This window comes from Chiloscyllium punctatum, chromosome 11, assembly GCF_047496795.1.
Source record: "Chiloscyllium punctatum isolate Juve2018m chromosome 11, sChiPun1.3, whole genome shotgun sequence".
Taxonomy (NCBI): Eukaryota; Metazoa; Chordata; class Chondrichthyes; order Orectolobiformes; family Hemiscylliidae; genus Chiloscyllium; species Chiloscyllium punctatum.
The window spans coordinates 70,815,902-70,838,431 of NC_092749.1; the positions used below are offsets into that span (position 1 = coordinate 70,815,902).

Sequence of the window (22,530 nt, forward strand, 5' to 3'; positions counted from 1 at the left end):
TTCCCATCTATCTGCTCTACCCTCCCCTCTGACCTATCACTATCACCCCCCTCCTGCATCTACCTATCACCTTCCCAGCTACCTACTCCCCACTCTCCTATTTATGTCTTAGCCCCCTCTCCCCCTACCCACATTCGGGCTTATGCCCGAAATGTCAACTCTCCTGCTCCTCAGATGCTTCCTGACTTGTTGTGCTATTCTAGCGCCACACTTTTCGATCCATATCTCGAGATGTCTTTAATATCTCTTAATCTGCCAGTCTTTGATTTAAGCCTGACTGTGTGATATGCTAATCAGACACAGTATACATAATGTCACACGGCAAGATGAAAACACAGTAAGATTTTTCTTAAAGCAAGGTAATGTTTTCCTTAATATAATCAATTCTATTAATACACATTAGCAGGGCACTGTGGCCAAGAGTATTACAACACTGAGCAAGTTCTCCCTCTCACCATCATGTTGGCAAATCCACAACTTAATTTCAGAGGTGTATCAACACTGACTGCAAACATTCAGGTTAACATTTGCAATATTTCATTGCACAAAACACACATTTCTACTAATATGCAAAGTTTTGCACAAAACACACATTTCACAGGGCGGCACAGTGACTCAGTGGTTAGCACTGCTGCCTCACAGCACCAGGGACCCAGGTTTGATTCCAGCCTCGGGCAACTGTCTATGTGGAGTTTGCACATTCTCCCAGTGTCTGCGTGGGTTTCCTCTGGGTGCCCTGGAGTCCAAAGATATGCAGGTTAGGTGAATTGGTCATGCTAAATTGCCTATAGTGTTAGGTGCATTAGTCAGGGGTAAATACAGGGGAGGGGAATGGTTCTGGGGTGGATTATTCTTCGGAGGGTTGGTGTGGACTTGTTAGGCCGGAGTACCTGTTTCCATAGTGTAGGGAATCTAATCTAATTTCTACTAATATGCTAAGTTTTGCCATATTCCTTTCAAATTAAACTTAATTCTTAGGATTAGCACAAAATATCCTTGGTTGTTTCATGGAATAAATTTCCATACTACCCTAACGTTGCCAAAGAAAATATTGTACAAGTGCTGTACCTTTTTTAGCCATTGAGTGATGTTTTAGTAAACCAGTAATATGTTGCAAATTTTTGAATACTGTAATGAGTTATCTGTGGAATGATTATAGTAGTCTGTTACAATGCGAAACAACTGCAGTACAAGGGTGCTCAGAATGGGGAGAAGCCATGCACTACAGATGCCACAAAGAAAAATCCTTCTGAAGCAGCACTGACACATGTTGCACCAGTCATGATCACCAGCAGAGAGAAGTTAGAGATACCTGCACAAGGTGTTATTGAGTGGCAGCAGGTGCTAAAGTTGAAGAGACATCTCACTAGAAAATGAAGTCTTCCATCAGCTTTACTGATGAAAGATAATGAAGGGTTCAAATAGAAAGCTCTTTGCCTCATATGAGCAAATATGCCAAATACGAGAAGGCTTGCCAAACAATTTCAAAATCGTGGCTAAAATATTGAGGAATCTCTTCCATGATAGGAGTTCTCAGCAGTCTACTCAAGAGAATGACACCTCTCATATACTACAGCTAGATCCTCTCAATAGCAGTCAATGTTCACAGCTTTCATAGCTTTACTGGTAAATGGATATGGAGCAATCATGGCATTTGTGGCTTTGATTCAAAGTAGCAATGCATGCTCAGTTTCTGTAGTGTCATAGCTCTAATTGTTTTGCAATTGTTGATGCTTGGTGGTGTTGCAAAGGGGTGACATCAGCCATGTTTTAAGGGCCATCTTTGTTCCCTGGCAAGAAAATGGCAAAAGACACTCAAGATATAAAGTTCCTCTTGATGGAAATGGAACAGCTGGAGGATATATGCTCCCAGGATCATTTTCAGCTTAAGGCAAAATAAATGTCTTTGAAGAAATGTTAAGTCTCTTCATATATTTTGACTGAGAATTTTAAACTATGGCAGGATAGGTAAGTGCAGCACATTGTACAACACAACACTTCAACATCAAAATAATAAACTGCAAAGCTGCATTGTAGATTTTGGCTGAGCACACAAAACTGAACATTCCCAAGCCCATTAATGAGTGTGACCTCCAGGCCATCTGCTATTGGGAAGAAGTTTTTGTTTGTTTGTGGGTGGAATGAAAGAGCTGATATGATACAAAACGAGAATGAGAAATGATTAACATTGTGACATTTCTTCAGATAAGTGTCTAATTTAGGACTCTGAAATCCTTCCTTAGGGATAAAGTCCTCGATTCATTTCCTATCTTACGACAATGGCTATGAAAACAAAAAAGCTTCTTCAGATGTGGAGTGCTTTGAGATAAAATGGGATTGTGGAACATATACAAATAAACATCATTCAGTCTTAGAGAAAAAAATTACCCGTTGTCCAGAAAGGGAATAGGCACAACAGAGCTTTAGTTATCTGTGCTTTGTTTTCTTACAAGCTCCAGTAGCTCACTGCTATCACTGAATTTCAGCCAAAGCAGGCATGTTTAGAGACCTGTCCTTCTTCCAAGCCCAACCTCAGAAACACCTAGATGGTATTAAGTTGATTGAATATGAGCATTTTACAAGTTCATGAAGCAAATTGTGTTGCAGGCTCTATTCCTGAAGTATTATTTCTACTTAACTGTGAATGTATAACTTATTAAAATTGTTGTAAAATGTTCACTTCAAAGAGCAATATACCCTATGAAGAGAAATAGTAATGCACCATTATAAACCTAAATGTTACTTTAGGCATCATCAATAATGACTGAAAACCTTGACTAAAATCAGCTCCCAATTATCTGCTATCTTCTAAGGCTCACCTACCGCCAGTAACTGACACCACTGCTGCTCCATTTCTTCCAAAAGTTCCAGCTACCGAAGAAGTAAAACAAAAATAGCACCTATGCTCCTCATTAAGTGAGGAGGAAAACACAAGATTGAAGGGAACTCCAACTTTGTATGAATTTACAATGAACACCACAGCAAATGGATCCTACCAAAAGTAAAATCATTCAAATATTAAGAAATTTGAAATGAAAAAAAGCTGGAAATACTCAGCAGGTTTGGAGCATCTGTAGATACAGAAAGAGAATTCATGTTTTAGGTCAATGATCTTTTATTAGAATTTAAACAGGACAAACGGGGAGGTAGACAAAAACAAACAGGAAGGTCTATGATAGGGTACAAGACTGCTGACATTAAATTACACAAGAGTTTGTGGGAACTGGGAATGCTAACAGGACAATGAAGGTAAAATGCATAGAAGACAATGGGAGAATAATGAATAATTGCATTCCAAAGACAGAGAAAAAAGGAAAAACAAGATTACAAACTAAACATGCAAATAAATGGAATGTGCACTCCCAGTAATTTATTTGCATAGGCACATTTCACGTACACGAACAAATGACTTCCATGAAATTAAGTGAATCCTGCATCTATAACTGTACATGTCAAGTCAGAATCACGGTCTCATATTATGTTCTTTCCCTCAGGACTTGAACTCCTTTTAACAGTGTAATGATGGTAGTGGCAAATGACTGTCCTCAGAATCAATAGAAAATGAACTTACATATGAAAGGGAGTGGGAATTCTGTCACTAATGACATGGTTTGAAGTTGGAACCTGAGTCAACAAGTCAAATGAATCAGTGTGAAACAAAAACAGAAATTGCTACAGAAACTCAGTGTGAAAGACTATTCAGACAAAAGGCACCAAAAGAATGTGTATGCGTGTGTTTCCCCATCAAGCAGCCTCTGTCAATGTGTGAATGTGTGTCCGCAGCAAGTAGCCTGTGCGTCTATGTCAATGTACATGTATGCCTCTTTGGCTCACTCCAGTCTCAGGGTCTGTGCACACATATGGACTCTATCTCATGTTACACTACTGAGGAGGATGAAGTCGGTTTTAGAAGTGCTTCTGGCTTTATATTAGTTTGAAATATTGTGCAGATAGCCAGTTTAAATGAAAAAGTGAATTAGAAATAAATCAGATAATTGAATTAGAAATATAGTTACACACAGCATTTCACATATTCACACATTTGTGGCAAAAATATTTGGCTTTAATAGCCAGAGCAAGAGAAGTAGAAATAAATAGTAATATTCCACTCTCTGTGTTTACCTTGTCACACACAAATAAAATTACAGCTATGCAAATAAGAAATCTGACAATTTATAGGACCTAGTCCTATCTTTACTCTGTCATGTTCAAGTGAAGATATTCTAATTGCCCAGGGAGGAAAAAGTGGTTCAAAAACAGCATGTGGAGTCCTTTAATGGGCAGGTGCCTGTGCTGCAGGGAGAATGCAGTCAAGAGTGAATGTGGATTATGTCATTCAAAATGTAAGCTGGCTGTCAAGACGTACAGTCACTCAGAGTTGGGCTGTTGCTCCAGAACACGAGGAATTCAAGTGCTAGAAATTTGTCCCAGACCGGAGCTCCCCTCTGCACTCTTGTGAGCACATTGAGGCGTAAAGTAGCCACTCAACGCGAGCTGGGGACTTTACATTGCTCATTGTTTAGGCTCACTTTCTTCATATGTTTCATGTAAAGATCATATCTTTTTATTTCTCTGTTCATTTTGATTGTGGACTGAAATGGGAGAAGAATTGTATTAAAAACCAAAAAAATTGTTGAAGACTGCAACACTATGTGAAAGCAAATAACCTGCTGCACACTGTAAGTGCTGTTTACTTAGTTGCTGGGTCAAGCAGTAGTTAATGGCTTACAGATGAGCTGGAAGAACACAGCAAGCCAGGCAGCATCAAGAGGAAGAGAAGTCAACATTTTGGGTATAACCCTTCTTAAAGAATGGAGGCAGGGGTAGGGGTAGCTGAATATAAAAGGGGGGTGGGAAGAATGGCGGAGTGGTGAGGGACTGATAGGTGAACACAGGTAGTGGGTAGGACCTGATTGGTCGATGGGATTCATGATGTGAACCAGGCCTGTGTCCATCTGTGTTGCAGTACAATTCTGCTGCTATTGATGACCCACACGGCCTCATGGTTGCCCAGTCTTGATTTGCAAGGTGGAGGTGATTCTGAATGTGAAGCTGGGACTTTGTCTCCACAAGGACTGTGCAGTGGTCACTCGAACCTTGGACAGATTCATCTGCAACCAGCATACTGGTAAAGATATGGTCAAGTATATTTTTCCCTATTGTTGGTTCCCTCACCAGCCACTGCAAGACTCAGTAGTATGTCCTCTAGTAACTATGCCTTTTAGGACCTGACCAGCTTGATCTGTAGTGTTGCTGCCGAGCCACTCTTGATGGTGGAGACTGAAATCCACCACTCAGAGTATATTTTGTGTCCTTGCTGATCTCAGTGCTTCCTTCAAGTGTTGTTCAACATGGGCAAGTACTAATTCATCAGCCTAGGTAGGACAGTACATGGTCATCAGCAGAAGGTTTCCTTGTCCATGTTTATCCTGAAAACATGAGACTGCATGTTAAAGGACTCTCAGGGCAACTTCGTCCCAACTGTACACCACTATATCTCCATCTCTGCTGAGGCTGTCCTGCCAATGGGGCAGGACATATCCAAGGATGGTGATGGTGGTGTCTGGGACATTGTCTGTAAGGTATGATTCCATGAGGATGACTATGTCAGATTGTAGTGGTGCTGGAAAAGCACAGAAGGACAGGCAAGAACCCAGGAGCAGGGAAATCGATGTTTCGGGCAAAAGCCCTTCATCAGGAACGGGTCCATTCCTCATGAAGGGCTTTTGTCTGAAACATTGATTTTCCTGCTCCTCGGATGCTGCCTGACCTGCTGTGCTTTTCCAGCCCACTTTAATCTTGACTCTGATCTTCAGCATCTGCAGTACTCACTTTCGCCTATGTCAGATTGTAGCTTGACTGGTCTGAGAGACAGCTCTCCCATAGCACGGCATTGTGTGGCAAAACTTTTATTTGCCACTTTTCAGCCAAAGCCCAATTATCGTCTAGGTCTTGTTGCATTTGGAATTGGATTGCTTTAATATCTGGCAAGTTGTCATAGAGGAAAAGGACTTTGCTGTCACCCCATTTTCAATCTTTTGGTTTTGTTTGAGCCAGACCTTCTCCTGACCTCTCCCTGCTCTCCCTCGTCTGTACTCTTTATTAGTTTAATGCAATCCTTGGTCCTAATGTGTTTCAGGTTAAAACAAGTCGTGACAGAATTTCTACCTGTGATGGTGGTCTTGTGGTGCAATGATAGTGTCCCTGTACTAGGAGGCCCACCTGCTCCAGAGATGTATAAGAACTTCTTTGAACAAATTGATTAGAAAATATCTCCTTTCTGTGCCAATACTAGTGTCAATATTTTATGAAATCCTTCATTCCCACACCGATGTTTTGTCTCTATAACTACCATGTTTGCTTCTTCCTCTTTGGATAGCCTCTACATTTACACTGCCTAGCGCAAAATTGCAGTTGACCTCCACAGTCTCTCTCCTTATCGTCAAAAAGTAGCAAGTACACTATACCTGTTGAAGGCAGCTGATATTTGCAAGACATCCATCTCCCCTCAGTTCTCCCTATCCTGTTGACTAAGTAAAAACCTCACCTTCCTATACCTATGGATTTTTCTGGGGTGTGATTGTGATATGGAATAAAGTATCCGAAAAATCCTCCCCATCCCTCTATGTTAGTGCATTCTCCAACACTAATATCAACTATTCACACTTGTAATAATTTGCTCCTCTCTCCCATCTTCTGCTGCTGAAACTATCATTCTTCTTTTCACCCAAAACTCCATTTGTCACCTTGCCAGCTTTCCACCACACTTCTTCACCCCTTACCTGCCATTCTCAACCAGAAACAGATCACATTTAAAACCTTTACATTTGTATTTGTAATCTTTCTTGGCTTTGTTCCCTCCCCTTCTCTGACCTACTCCAGCTGTCTAACTTTCTGAGAACATTTCACTCCTCCAATTCTAGCCTCATGTATTACCTATTTCTTTTATCCTACCATTAGCAGTTACAGCTCAATTCTGTGGATTATGATTTTCTCCCTAAATATGGTCTTTACCACATGGGTCTCTTTTTCAGTGAGATGCTCATTAAAATCTACCCCTTTACTCAAAAAGGCTTGGTGTCAAACAATTTCTGATATTGCTTCCATGAAATAATTTGGGGCAATTTACTATGTGAAGTTTTATATAATTTTGTTCTTAGATAGAAATACAAAACAATTACTTTTAACATTATATTCACCTGCCACATTATAAACTATAAAATGACAAATGCCACACATTTCAACTATATGAGCAGCCCCAGATGAATGAGTAGATAAAAGAAGATTCTTAATTTCAGTAGGACCAATTTAAAAACAACTGCCTAAAATTAGGCAAGATCAAATTTGGGGAGATGGAATAAATCCAATAGTAATGACAGGCCAAAAAGGACAGGTTTTAATCTGGGAAATGATAAACAGACCATGGCAGGAAGGGACAGAGAATAATCTAATCTAAATTAACAGCTAAGGTTAGAGCTTTCAAAAATAAAAACAGGACAGAGCTAAAGGGTCTGTATTTGAATGTAATTAGCATTCAAACAAAAGATATATGATAGTGCAAATAGAAATAATTGAGTATGATCTGATAGACATTATAAAGGTACGGCTGCAAGATGACATTAGATTAGATTACTTACAGTGAGGAAACAGGCCCTTCGGCCCAACAAGTCCACACCGACCTGCCGAAGCACAACCCACCCAGACCCCTTTCCCTAACACTATGGGCAATTTAGCACAGCCAATTCACCTAACCTGCACATTTGTGGACTGTGGGAGGAAACCGGAGCACCCGGAGGAAACCCACGCAGACACGGGGAGAATGTGCAAACTCCACACAGTCAGTCACCTGAGGTGGGAATTGAACCTGGGTCTCTGGCGCTGTGAGGCAACAGTGCTAGCCACTGCGCCACCGTGCATGTTGAAGCTTGAAAGATATTTAAAAAGGACAGGAAGTTAGGAAAAGGTGAATGGGAGGCTCTGTTAATAACAGGTAATATTAACCCAAGAGACAGGTGACCAGAGTTCACAAAACCAGTATGTAGAAGTGGTTTGGGTGGAGATTTCTTACTGATATTATTGCTAGGACCATTAATCCAGAGACCCAGGCAATGTTCTAAGGATCCAGGTGCAAACACCACCATGGTGGAATCTGAATTTGATAAAAATCTGGAATTAAGAGTCTACTGATGGCCCTGAAACCATGTTGATGGTCAGAAAAACTACTTGGTTCAGTAATATTCTTTAGGGAAGGAAACCGGTCCTCACCTGATCTGCCCTACATGTGGTGGCTGGAAGTTTGCAGCAATAGTGGACTGTCACAGGATAGAAGCATCATTACCTGAGGAAGGTACTAACGTAGCGGTAATGTCACTGGCCTAGTAATCCAGATTCCACGTTCATAGCAAATGGTAAAATTTGAATTGAATAAAATTTGAAATTGAAAGCTAGGCTAATGGTGACCATGTAAGCATTGTCATTATCGTAAAAACACACCTAGCTCACTTATATCCTTTAGGGAAGGAAACTGGTCCTCACCTGGTCTGGCCTACATGTGGCTCCAGACCCTTAGCAATATTGTTGACACTTGACTGTTTTCTGACCAATTAGGGATGGGCAATAAGTGCTGGCCTGGCCAGAGACATCCACATCTTGTGAATGAATTAAAGATCACTTGTGAGAATGGTGTATCGAACCTAACTGCACCCACACTGTAGGACAGGATACACCATAAGAAATCATTTGGAAAAACAGGTATTCAAACTGAGGAGTTTATAAAGATTAATCAAGACACAATATGAAAGAAAGCTAGCTAGAAATATGTTTGAAAAGGTATGAGTTTCTACAGATTTTAAAAATAAAAGATCCTATAAGTAGGGTTTGGAGAATTAATAATGAAAAATAAGGAGACACCAGTTGAATTTAACAAGTATTTTGCAGCAGTCTTCACTACAGGGATATAAGAAATATCCCAGAAATAGTTGTAAATCAGGAAATGGAAAGCAGATAGGGAGAAAAAAATGCAATCTCCTGGACGCGATAAGTTGCAGCTACAGACTAATAGGTGCCCAGGACCTGATGTATTTTATATTAGGGTCTTAACAACATCCAGTGTGATCATTGATATGTCTGCTTTAATTTTCCAAAAAGCTCCAAATTTGAGGAAGTTCCATTATATGGGAAATTAATGAATGTAATTTTCTTTATTCAAAATGAGAGAGGGAGACAGAGAGCATGTCAGTTCAATTAATATCAGTCATAGGGAAGATGTCAGAAGCTGTTATTCAAAAAGAGGGCACTTAGAAAAGCTCAAGGTAAGCAGGCAGATTGAACAACATTTTGTGAAAGCAAAATCACATTTAACCAATTTATTGGAGTTCTTTGAGGAGGATAAATTAAATGAATGGTCAAGGAGCCACATCAAAAGTGGAGAAAGCTGCAGAAAACAGATGCTCAGAAGGGCTAATATATTCCCAGGGATTGAAGGCTGGCCAGCTAACAGGAAACAGAGTAGCTAGCAAAATGTAATGATTGGTGTGCTATAGGGAAAAGTGCTGATGTCTGAACATTTTCAAATTTATATAAATGACATGAATGAAGGGACCAAGGACATGGTTGTCAACTGCTGGTGACACAAAGACAGGTATGAAGCTAAGTTGTGAATAGGACATAAGGAGGCAATGAAGGAATGCAGGCAAATATGTAGGCAATTGAGTAAAATGTTGGAAAATGTGAATCCATCTGTGTTGATAGAAAGAATTAAAAAGAAGCATATTAGCTGAGTGGTGATAGATTGCAGAGATCTGAGTAGCAGAGATATCTGGCTGCTCTAGGGATGATCGCACAATAGCGAGAATGCAGGCATAGACACTAATTAAGAAGCTAATAGAATTTGATAGCTTATTGAGGGGCAATTGAAAACAAAAGCTGGGAGGGTTTGCTTCAGTTATATAAGGTATTAATGAGACCACATCTGGAGCAGTGTGTATCATATTGACTTCCTTCTTTCAGGAATTTGATGTAAATGCATTAGAAGCAATTCAGAGGGTAACCAGAATAATTCTAGGAATTGGCTGAAAGAATTATTTCCACTTTAGAGACCATCTAGAAGTTAGGGTCACTGTTTAAAAATCAGGTGTTGCCCATTTAATACAAAGATAACCAAATTTTTTTCTTAGTTGAGTGTCTTTGGAATTCTCTTCTTCAAAATAAGGTAGAAGCAGAGTCTTTAAATATTTTTAAGGCAGAGGTAAATAGATTCTTGACAAGCAAGGTGGTGAAAATTATTGGAAGTAGGCAGGAACATGTTATGTTTTGGGAAAGCAAATCTTAGCAGGACTTTTAAACTTAATGGTAAGGTCCTGGGGAGTGTTGCTGAACAAAGAGACCTTGGAGTGCAGGTTCATAGCTCCTTGAACGTGGAGCCACAGGTAGATAGGATAGTGAAGAAGGTGTTTGGTATGCTTTCCTTTATTTGTCAGAGTATTGAGTGCAGGAGTTGCGAGGTCATGTTGCAGGCTGTACAGGACATTGGTTAGGCCACTTTTGTAATATTGCATGCAAATCTGGTCTCCTTCCTATTGGAAGCATATTGTGAAACTTAACAGGGTTCAGAAAAATTTTACAAGGATGGGCCAGGGTTGGAGGATTTGAGCTCTAGGGAGAGGTTGAATAGGCTGGGGCTGTTTTCCCTGGAGCGTCGGAGGCTGAGGGGTGACCTTAGACGTTTATAAAATCATGAGGGGAATGGATAAGATAAATAGACAAAGTCTTTTCCCTGGGGTGAGGGAGTCCAGAAATAGAGGGTATAGGTTTAGGCTGTGAGGGGAAAGAATTAAAAGAAACCTAAGGGGCAACGTTTTCACTCTATGACTCATAATTTGGTTGACTGTGCTGTCAAAATCCTCTGATACGGTCTCCAACATTGAAAATACCAAAGTGTTTTGCAAATGGATTACCTGTTGAAGCGAGGATCTGCATATGCATCAGGAATATTAAGAACCTCTCCTGTTCGTGCTACTTGCCCAGCAATTCCTTTTTCAATTGAAAATCTATGTAGCAGAAAAGAGAGGGTTTGGGAGTTTTCTGCATTTTGAAGACAAGCTCACATATCAATGAATCAGCAAATTTCAATTGTTCTACCAACTCTGAAATATTTCGAACAATACAAAATATCTTAGTTCAGTATACCAAACTAAGTTACAAAGGTTAAGAACAATCACAATTTGCCTCAAATGTTTCAGCATATTTTGGAAGCTTTCGTATCAACTTGTACCTTTTCTTAAAATGATGCCTTGTTCAAGATCCTGTAGTGTTTAAAATAATGACCATACAACTGTTCCGTTTAGTATTGATATGTTTATGATACAAATGTTAGTATCTTGAATTATAATTCCTTTCGATGCTGCATCAATTGATGTTTGTCAGCAAAATATATAAATGCTCTTGAAAAGATTTAAAAGACACACATTTAGCATTTTGTGCTACTACCACACTGCATGATTCAAAGCAAAATTCCTAATTATTACAAAACTGCCACAAAATTCACTTCAGTTTCAATAACAGATGTGACTTAGTACAAAGCAAAACTTTGAGCTAATCTTCACTATTATACTTACCCTTCTTCATCATCATGTCATATTTTAAATGGAAAATCAAGGTTATATTCAGTGCAGGTAAATCAACAACTTGGTACCTAATCTCTTTGGTTTTCTTGAAAACCGGTCTTCCTTCCTTCTCTTCACCGATGTCAAACAAGTCTGAGTATAACTCTTGGCTACTGTGATCCACCTGAAAGAACGCACAACGATCTGCGTTCACCAAGTTTTTTGCATTTATCTGGAAAAATAATTTAAAAAGGTAATGAGCAGCAAGCAAAATCACAATGCCATTTACTTTTCCAGTGTCAGGATGATTTTTGAGCTAAGAATGGCAGACCAAACCCGGAGATGGAAGTCTCACATCAATTCCTGGCCAATACAGTTTTTGCTGGTAGGTGGGGGAATAGGACATGAATCGCCCTCAAAAGCAGGAAAGGTAAATCTGTTGGGCTACATGAAAATAGTGTTGAGTTTAAGCAGATCACATTTTCACTATCCCAAGGCCTGAACCCACAGTATGGGAGTCACTCAGTTATGAAAGAGATGTAAAATACTTTGGAAGGCAGATAAGGCCTGTTTAAGTGTCATGATCTGAAATTATTCTTTGCAATAGACTTCATAGTTGAAATTTTCCAAGACGTCTTATCACAAATGAGCCCATTAATGATGCTTAGTTGCAGTTCATAAGTTTCAAGATCACTTATTTTGGTAGGTCAGACTCAAATTCCACATTTTGATTAGCAGTTTTACACGGCAATTAAAATATTAGCTATCTTCAATGTGGTTACTGAATACTTGTTTGTTTTTGGAGCATCCGGTCTGATCTGCTACTTCATGAAGTCATGGATGATCTGATAATCCTCAACTCCATTTTTTTGTCTGATCTCTGTAACATTGATTCCTTTAGTGATTAAACATCCATCTATGTCAACCTTGAAGATACTTAATGATCCAGTCACAACAGGCTTCTCCAGTAAAGGATTTCACTGATTCGCAATCCTCTGAGAAGAAATGCTTCATCATCTTGGTCTTAAATGGGCAACCACTTGTTCTGAGATGGTGCCCTCTGTCTAGACTCTCCCACAAGGAGAAATACTGCTTCCACATCTATCCTGCAAAGCCCAAGAAATCTATACATTTCAATAATTTTGTTCATTCTTCCAAATTACAATTGTAAACACCCAATCGACTCAATTTCTCTTCATAAGAAATTCCTTTATGCCTAAGATCAACCTAGTGGATTGCCTCCAATATCAGTACAACTTTCCCTAGATAAAGGAACCAAAACTGTTCATTGAATTCTAAGTGTCGTCTGACGAGTGCCTTGTACAGACACCACAAATTCAAAAAATATAATTTATTTTCACTTCCAAATAGATTTGGAGGTCTTCTCATTATGGAAACTTGCTAAGTGACTTTAGAGTGGCATGGGAACTGAGATGCATGGAGGAAACATAAGGTGGTATGGAGATGGTATGGAATTATGAGATGGCTCTCGGTCAGACCTAGAAGATAGTCAGGGAACAATTAGGTCAGGTCAGAAGTAGTCAGGTTGAGAATTTAGTTGAATTGATTCAAGAGGTACTGGGTTAAGGACAATTAGGAGAAAGTGAGGACTGCATATGCTGGAGACTAGAGTTGAAAAATGTGGTGCTGGAAAAACACAGCAGGCCAGGCAGCATCCAAGGAGCAGGAGAATCGACGTTTCGGGCATAAGCCCTTCTTCAGGAATCGGACTCATTGAGATCCTTGTAGAGGGAGGAGGAGAGCTTCTTCAAGGTAGGCATCCTTGCAAGAGGATTCACAGTAGGTTAAAATCAACTAGGAGAAAGTGAGGACTGCAGATGCTGGAGACCAGAGTTGAAAAATGTGGTGCTGGAAAAATACAGCAGGCCAGGCAGCATCCGAGGAGCAGGAGAATCGACGTTTTGGGCATAAGCCCTTCTTCAGGAATGGGTTAAGGACAGTTGAGGACGGTGTTTGCAGAAGGGGTCAAATATGGAATTACCTAGGTGTTAAACTAGGTCTTAACCTATCTTGCAATTCCTTAGTAACTATCCAAGCAGGTAACATTGAACTGTCCAAAATCTCCAATTCTAACACAGTCAAAAACATCTGCAGAGATTCCCAGCAGCAAGGAATTGTCCATCCTCAGTCAATTCCAATGTAGGTCTTCACATCAGGGTTCACAGAGTCCTGAAGCATATCTTTAGCTATATATCAGGTTTCAAAAGATTCAGCAACTGGAAAATTTGGCCTGCATGTTCAATAATATGATTAAAAGAATAATGCAATTGCATTATTAACTTGCTATTAACCTTTCCTACTATGAATCGATATGCTCATGTTTATGACAGAAAGAGCTCCATCAATGCTAAGCGAAACTAAGAGTTTCTTGAATAAGCGGTAAAAATAAATTAGTGAAACTGAGCTATCAAGAGGTAAAGAGGACAGCTCGCAGTCGAAGTGGCTATCGTAACATTGCATCCAATGCTTGACAACAGGAAAGAACTTGAAGAAGAAATTTGTCATGCTGTCATACTCTCCATTCAGTGGAGAAGTTAAATCAGCCCAGATGTTAGATAGCATTTCAATGGAGAAGGTCTTTTTTGTTCTTGAGATGCAAGCATTACTGGCTAGGCCAGCACCTATTGCCCTTGCAGAGAGGCTGTTAGAAAGGGAATCAAAAGGGTTTTGATCCACCAAAATCCACCTAACACTTGTGGCACAAATGTTATTTGCTACTAAATGTTGTCCAGATCTTGTTGTATTTTGACACATGTATTTCATTACCTGAGGAGTGTTGAATAGAATATACAACTGTATAACACAGGACAGGGCCCTTCAGCCCATGATATTGTGCTAAACATGACACCAAATTAAACTAATCCCTTCTGCCGGTTGTTGGTGCTAAATATTGGGCAACTGTCAGCAAACATGGTCACTTCTGACCTCATAATGGAAGGAAGACCACTGATGAGGTAGAAGATGTTTGAGCCCAGGGAACTACCCTGAAGAACCCCTGCAGTGAGGTCCTTGGACTGAGACACCATCCTCTTCTGTGCTTAGTTCTGAATTTTGTTAGGGCTGCTTTATAGGAACAGAGAAACAGGAATAAACCATTCCACCCTGAACTTGTCCTGCCAGTCAATAGGATCATCGTTGGTCTGCTACATCAGTGTCAGAAGGTAAGTGGTGGGGTTGGCAGAACTCAAGCTTTTGTTAGTGAGCAGGTTATTGTTGAGGAAGTGCTGCTTGATGGAATTGTTGATGACATCTTTCACCACTTTGCTGATGATTGGAAGTACACTGATAGGATGACAACTGGCCAGATTGGTCCAGTTTTTTGTGGACAGGACATACCTGGGCAATTTTCCACATGGTTGGGGAGATCCCAGTATTGTATCTGTACTGGTACAGCTTGGCTCGTGGGGCAGCTAGTTCTGGAAGACAGGCTTTCAGTACTATTGCTAGAATGTTGGCATGGCCCAGAACCTTTGAAGAATCCAGTGTCTTTAGCTTTCCCTTGCTACTAAATGGAGAATCAAGTCAGCTAGCAAATATGACTTGAGGAGACTGCTGAGAAGGATAGTCTATTTGACAATTTTGGATGATGATAGGTGCAAATCTGTTGCACTGTTGCGCTGACTCTGACATAATTGAAGATGGGGATATTTATGGAGATGCCTCCTCCAGTGAGATAATTGTCCATGCCAGATACCCAATGGATAAAGCAGAATGACAGAGTTTAGATTTGATTTGTTGGTTTTGAATCATTTAGCCCAGTCTAGTGAATTCTATATTCACTGTTTGGCATGCAAGTATTCCTGTGTTGCAGCTTCACGTTGTTGGATCACACATCTAATTTTTTTTTAGGTATTACCTGGAGCTGTTGCTGACACGCTCTCCTGCACTCTTCATTGAATCCCTAACTTGATGGTAATAATACAGTGGGGATATGCCAAGCCAGGAAGTTACAGACTGAACACAATTTGAGTAGATTGTTTAAAATCTGTCACATTTATCACAGTGGGTTATACCACACAACATGATGGAGGGTATCTTTAATGTAAAGATAGAAGCTTGTCTCCAAAAGGACTGTCTGGTGTTCATTCCTATCAATACTGTCATAGATAGATACATCTGCAATTATAAACTGGTGTAAACGAGGTCAAGAAAACATTTTTTCCTCTTATTGGTTCTTTCTCTACCAGTTGTCAATCCAGCCTAATAGGTACATACTTTAGGACTTGGCCAGCCCAGTGAGTTGTGATGTTATCATATTCCTTTGATGATGGATTTTAAGTCTCTCACCCAGAATATATTCTCTGCTCTTGCCAGTGTCTTCCAATTGCTGTTCAACATAGAGCAGTGCTGTTGATTAGTGAAGGGAAGCAGCAGAAGGGCTGTGTTAATCAACAGGATGAATATCCAAGCCCATGTTTGACCTGGTGCCATGAGACACCATGGGCTTCAGTTTCAAGGTTGAGAACGCCTGACTGTACATCAATACACTGTTGCCTCCAATGGCTACGTCCGACTGGTGGGACAGGATATACCTGGAGAAGGAGATGATGGTGTCTGGGACATAGCCATACTCATGGAATCATGCCTTACAATGTACTTAACTTGCTTGTGAGTCAATTCTCCTAATGTTAGCATAAGACCCCAAAACGAAGTCAGGGGGACTTTGCAGTGTTAATAGGGTTGCATTTGTCTTTTTCATTTGCAGTGCCTTCATTGAAATCAGGTCGTCTGTCTGACTTCAATCATTTTCTTTGACTTCGTAGTGATTTTAATACAACTTGAGTGGCTTGCTTGGGCATTTTGGAGGGCAGTTAAGATTTAAGCACATTGCTGTGGGTCTGGAATAACATGTAAGCCAGACCATGTAAAGATAACAGATTTCCCTTGCTAAAGGACTGTGGTAATTCAGAGAGGTTTTAATTATAGTATTGATACTGGCTTCATGGTCACTATTAGACATGCTTTTTAATGCCTGATATAGAATTGAAGTCAAATTTCACCATCTACCATGAGATTATGGTATCTTCATGAGATTATAGGGCCTACACTGCTCTATGGATTACTGATCCAATGACATTATCACTCTTTTTGTGGGGAGGCTTAGGGTTAGTGTTAGAGTTGGATGACATCAGTAAACATGTAAAACCCAATCCTACATTTACATGTGATATTATTAAGGAGAAGAGCATTGTTAAAGAAGTGAAAGGGGTTAACGAGGTATCCTTCAGTTGGTTCTCACACTGACGCTAAGTGGAAAAGTTAAGCCTCAATTACTTGGGCGCATCAATGACAGAAATGTACAAGTGAAGCGGGCACTCCATAGAGTGCCTACTTTTGCTACATCAGTTAACATTATCAGATATATCTTCCTTGAGGCTTTTCCCTACTACAACTATAAAGCCAAAAAAACCATCAATTTCAGTAAAAAAGCATCTAGCCAATTTACATTCAAAATCTGCCCTGAAAACTCCACTTACATTTTGAGACAAGTAGCTGAGACAATATCCTTAAAAAAATCAAGACCATTTTAAATAAAACAAAAACATGCCTTAAAAAAATAGGTCTGCTGTATTTCTGAGTGCTATTGACTCTTAAGATCTATATCTTCTTTGTTTTTGACATAATGTGTTTGCCTGATAACATTATAACAGGGTCAAACAAATTTTACTGTGTGTGCATCAAGAATTGCGCTAACATGCAGATCAAGTCAAAAATGAATAAACTGTTAAAGTTGAAATTAGTGGCAGTAACTTGTGCACAGTGCTAAAACCAATTTTGAAAAATTCATCACAGAGTTACACTGCATGGAAACAGACCTTTTGGTCTAACTCGCCCTCGCTGACTAGGTTTCCCAAGTTAAACTAGTCCTGTTTGTCTGCATCTGGCCCAAACCCCTGTAAACCCTTTCCATTCATGCGCCTGTCCAAATGCCTTTTAAATGTTGTAACTGTACCTGTGCTACCACTTCCTCTGGCAATTTATTCTATATACTCACCATCCTGTGTGAATAAGTTGCATAAGCTTCACTTCCTACTTTTACAAAGTATGACTGACACAGATTTATGGATCTATAGTGATTTTTCCTGCACATCTCCAATAGTTATCACATATTAAAAAAAGCACTTGTGTAAATAATTAGGGTACTACTCCCTGTGATGTGCATATCATGAAGGGATCATATAGAGAGGACTAAGTGCTAACCAACTATATGGAACCAAAAATCTATAATTTAAAAAAAAATGAACAATGTAATAATCAGCAGGTTTGGCAGCATTTTGGAGAGAGAAATTGAGTTAATGTTTTGAGTTGAATATGACTCTCCTTCGAGTCTAATGACTCTTTTTCAAAAGAATAGTCATACTTGATTTGAACTTTTTCTGTCCAACAGGTCGTGAGATTTCTTTTCTTAAGAAAAATATTTATGCTTGACTCATGGAACTATAAGCAGAACCAGTAAATTACACTTTTGTTCCATCGATTCTCACTGAAACCAAAGATTCCTTCCTTGTGTCTGAATTTTATCCCAGAAACAGTGGAGAAAACATCATTGGGTACTCACCATGATGTGTTCAAGCAGAGAATCTATTGCCAGTATATTATCAAAATAGGTTCTGAAAAAAATTAAGAAAGATCTAAAATAGAGTCATCTACATCAGAGTGCTTTTAAATTCTCTATGGTAACATTTATTCTTTTAATGAGAAGGATCTGTGCTGCATGGAATAACCTAAGTGTTAATAGCACTACAAACTCACACGTCATTTATTTAAAAAAGTATTTTTGGCACTTTGGATACACCTAACTCTATTTGAAATAATCTAAATTATCTCATGGGATATTTTAAATATTGGCCAAAGTGTCAAGTGGTTCCACCCAGTTAGAGTGAGATACCCCTGATCGACCATACCTGATTCCTTTGAATTTTCCAAATCAACTGTCTGGTTTCAACAGCAGATCTAACTTCATGATCATAATGACACCCCCATAGACTGTCAAATAAGATTCATATGACCATATGGAATGTACTACATACTTAAGATGCAAAGCACACCACCTTTTAAAAATATTTTTAAAAACTCATCTGTGGAATATGGATATCGCTGGGAGCTGGCCAGCACTTATCCCTTGTTGCACTTGAGAAGGTAGTGGTGAGCTGCCTTTTTGATCTGCTACAACCCATGAGCTATAGGTAGACCCACAATGCTATTAGGGTGGAATACCAGCATTTTGATGCAACAGCACTGAATGAATGGTGGTATATTTCTAAGTCAATATGGTGAGTGGCTTCGGGTGGAAGTTGCAAGTGGTGCTGTTCCAATATATCTGTTGCTCTTGTCCTTCTAGACAGATATTTGGTGAATTTCTGCAGAGCAGCTTGTAGATAGTCAATGGCAGTAAAGTATACTGTCAATGAAGGAGGAAGTCGACATTTGTGGATGCGGATGTAGCTGCTTTGTCCTGGATTGAGTTCAACTTCTCAAGCGTTGAAGCTGCATTAATTCAGGCAGGTGGGGAATGTTCCATCACACTCCTGACTTGTGCTTTGTAGATGGTGGACAGGCTTCAAAGAGTCAGGAGGAAAGTTGAATGCTGCAGTATTCTGAGGTTCTGACTGCTCTGGTAGCCACTGTAATTATGTCGCAAATTCAATCAGTTTCTAATCAATGGTAACCTCTGGGGTAGTGGAGAATTCAGCAATGGTAAACACCATTGAATCCCAAGGGCAGTAGCTAAATTCTTTCTTTTTAGAGATGGTCATTGACTGGCATTTGTGTGGTGTGAATATCACTTGCTATATTGCATACCAAGCCTGGATATTGTCCAGATCTTGTTGCATTCAAACATGGATTGTTTAAGTATCTGGGGTGTGGCAAATGTACCGAACACTACACAGTTGTTAGCAAACATCCCCATCTCAACTTATAACCTTATGATGCAGGGATGGTCATTGACGAAACAATTGAAGGCGTTTGGAGGACACTACCTTAGGGAACCTCTGCAGAGGTGTGCTGGAGTGGAGATGACTGACCTTCGAAAACAATAACAATGCACCAGGTATGTGTCCAACCAGCAGAGTTTTCCCCGATTCCCACTGACTTCAGATTTACTAGGTCACCTATTGCCACATACAGAAAAATATGGACTTAATGCCAATGGCAGTCACTCATACTTCACCTTTGCAGTTCTAGTCTTTTGTCTATGTTTGAACCAAGTCTGTAATGAGGTCAGGAGCTGAGTGGCCCTGCCAGAACCTAAACTGACTGTCACTGAGCAGATTATTGCTGAGCAGATGCTGCTTGATAGCACGGTTGATGACGTCTTCCATCACTTTACTAATGCCCAAGAGTAGACTAATGGGGCGGTAATTGGCCAGGTTGGGTATGTCCTGTGTTTTGTGGACAAGATATACTGGGCAATTTTTGACATTGTCAGGTAGATGCCAGTGTTGTAACTGTACTGGAAGAGCTTGGTTAGGGGTGCAGAAAGTTCTGGAGCATAGTCTTTAGTACTTCTCTAATTGTTTCTTAATATCATGTGAGTGAGTTGAATTGTCTGAAGACTTGAATTTGTGATGTTGGCACCTCTGAAAGCAGCAAGATCACAAACTTTTATAAATGAAGTTTGCTGTTTACAATATAGTAAATACAGTTTTAAAATCTTGTTTACATAATCTGATAAACTGAGTAGTTGAAATCCAAAAGGAGGAACTCAGTCTTCATGAATTCATCAAATCAGAAGATTAAACTGGCCCACCTTTTTAGTTTTAACCATAGTTACAAAGAACATATGACATATATATATATATAGCAGAAAAGAGAAACTCCAGTGAACCATCAACATGTAGAGGGCTACTCCTGGGTTTTTTTGTGTTTCTGTTGCTTATCCAGTAGATGAATCTTTTTGTATTGTTGGTAATTCATTTGATGAAGTACAATTCCTAATCTTCAACATCTGTATTTATTTTGAATACTGTCATTAATTTATAAAACTAGTGAGAATGAGAGTTTGTATTACTAGAGGGGTGGCTCAGCAGTTAACACTGCTGTCTCACTGTGCCAGAAACCCAAGTTCAATTCTATATGAAGTTTACACATTCTCCCCATGCCTGCGTGGATTTCCTTTGGAGGCTTTGGTTTCCTCCCACAGTCCAAAGATGTGCAGGTTAAGTGGATTGGCCATGCTAAATTGCCCATAGTGTTCAGAGATGTGCACGCTAGGTGGGTTAGCTATGGGAAGTGCAGGGATAGGGCATGAGTTTAGTTGGGATGTTCTTTTGTGGGTTGGTGTGGACTCGATGGGCAAATGGCCTGCTTCCACGTTGTGTTTCTATTTCTATGAACGATCATTTACTCGGCACCTCTGGCTGAAGATTGTTGTAAATGCTTGAGCCTTATCCTTTGCACTGATGTGTTGAGTTTTCCCACTATTCAGGATGGGGATATTTGTGCAGCCTCTTCCTCTAATAGGTTGTTGAAGAATTGCACAGCACCAATCAGGACTGGATGAGGCAGGACGACAGAGCTTAGATTTGATTCATTGGTTGTAGATCGCCTAGCTCTATCAGTTGCTGCTTATGCTGTTTGGCATGCAAGTAGACCAATCTGGTAGCTTCACCAAGTTGACATTTCATTTTTGGGTATGCCTGGTCCTGCTTCTGACATGCCCTGCTGAATTCTTAATTGAGCCATGGTTGATACCCTTTGGCTTGATAGTGGGGGATATGCCAGGTCATGAGGTTGCAGATTGTAGTGAGCATATAATTCTGTTGCTATTGATGGCCCTCAGTGCCTCATGCATGGATGCTCAGTCGTGAGTCATTTGAAATCTGCACAATTTAGTATGGTGATAATGCCACACAAGATCAGGTAAGGTAACAACATTGTGAAGGGGGTATGTTGTCTCCATAAGCACTGTGCTATACTGACCAATGTTACCATGGACAGATGCATCTATGGCAGGCAGATTGGCAAAGATAAGATCAAATATGTTTCTCCCTCACCACCTGCCACAGACACAGTCTAACAGATATGTTCTTTTGGAAGTGATCAGTTCAAATCAATAGTACTGCAGCTGAGCCACTTTTGGTTCAGAACATTGAAATTCCCCAACTACAGTAATTTCTGCACTCTTGCACTTTCAGTGCTTCCTCTAAGTGGTATTCAACATGGAAGAGTACTGATTCAGCAGCCAAGGGAGGGCAGTATGTGGTCATCACTTTCAGTGCTCCTTGTCATGGGATAGGCATCAGTGATGGTGTTGCTATTTGAAACATTGTCATATTCCGGGAATTATACGTTACACACAATGTCAGACTATTGCTTGACTAGTCTATGAGCCAGCATCACCCAACTTTGGCACTAGCCCCCAGATGTTAGCAACAACAACTTTGATGGAGTGACAGGGTGGTTTTTGCCATTGTCATTAGGTTGATGCCACGTGATTCATCTGGTTTCTTTCCATTCTGAAATTTTGTGGTGATTGTTACAAGTGAAGGATTGCTAGGCCATTTCAAAGGGCAATCATGCATGATCCATAAGGAGCTATCATCCAAATTCAGTGGCTAATAAGGAAGGCAAATGGAATGTTGACCTTCATTTTAAACAGAATGGAGTGTAATGAAATGGGAAGTCTTGCTAAAAGTATACAAGGGACTAATAAGATCACAGCTGGAATACTGAGTGGGTTTGGTTCCCTTATCTAAGGCATTTCTTTCAATCAAGTAAGTACAGCAGTTTTCTTCCCTAAAGGACTTCAGTGAACCAGGTGGAGTTTTCCAATAATTGGCAATGGTTTCATGGTTATCATTAGACTCTTCATTCCAGATTTTTATTAATTTCAAATTTCATCACCTGCAATAGTGTGATTTGAACCTGGGTTTCTGGATCAATATCCTAGCAATAATACGAG

The 22,530-nt window shown here is 39.9% G+C and overlaps 1 protein-coding gene across 6 annotated transcripts in view; it reads right to left on the reverse strand.

Annotated features, from left to right (window-relative positions):
- Positions 1–22,530, reverse strand: part of pde10a (phosphodiesterase 10A) — a 452,977-nt gene that overhangs the window by 71,485 nt on the left and 358,962 nt on the right. For all 6 annotated transcript variants that reach the window (XR_011961886.1, XM_072581016.1, XM_072581017.1 and 3 more), the window contains 3 exons: positions 18,184–18,235; positions 11,693–11,835; positions 10,956–11,048 (listed from right to left, as the gene is read on the reverse strand). Coding sequence is in view for 5 of the 6 variants with exons in the window: in XM_072581016.1 (XP_072437117.1) it covers positions 10,956–11,048; positions 11,693–11,835; positions 18,184–18,235 (288 nt within the window). In the remaining variant the exon portion in view is untranslated. The remainder of the gene's footprint in view (positions 1–10,955; positions 11,049–11,692; positions 11,836–18,183; positions 18,236–22,530) is intronic.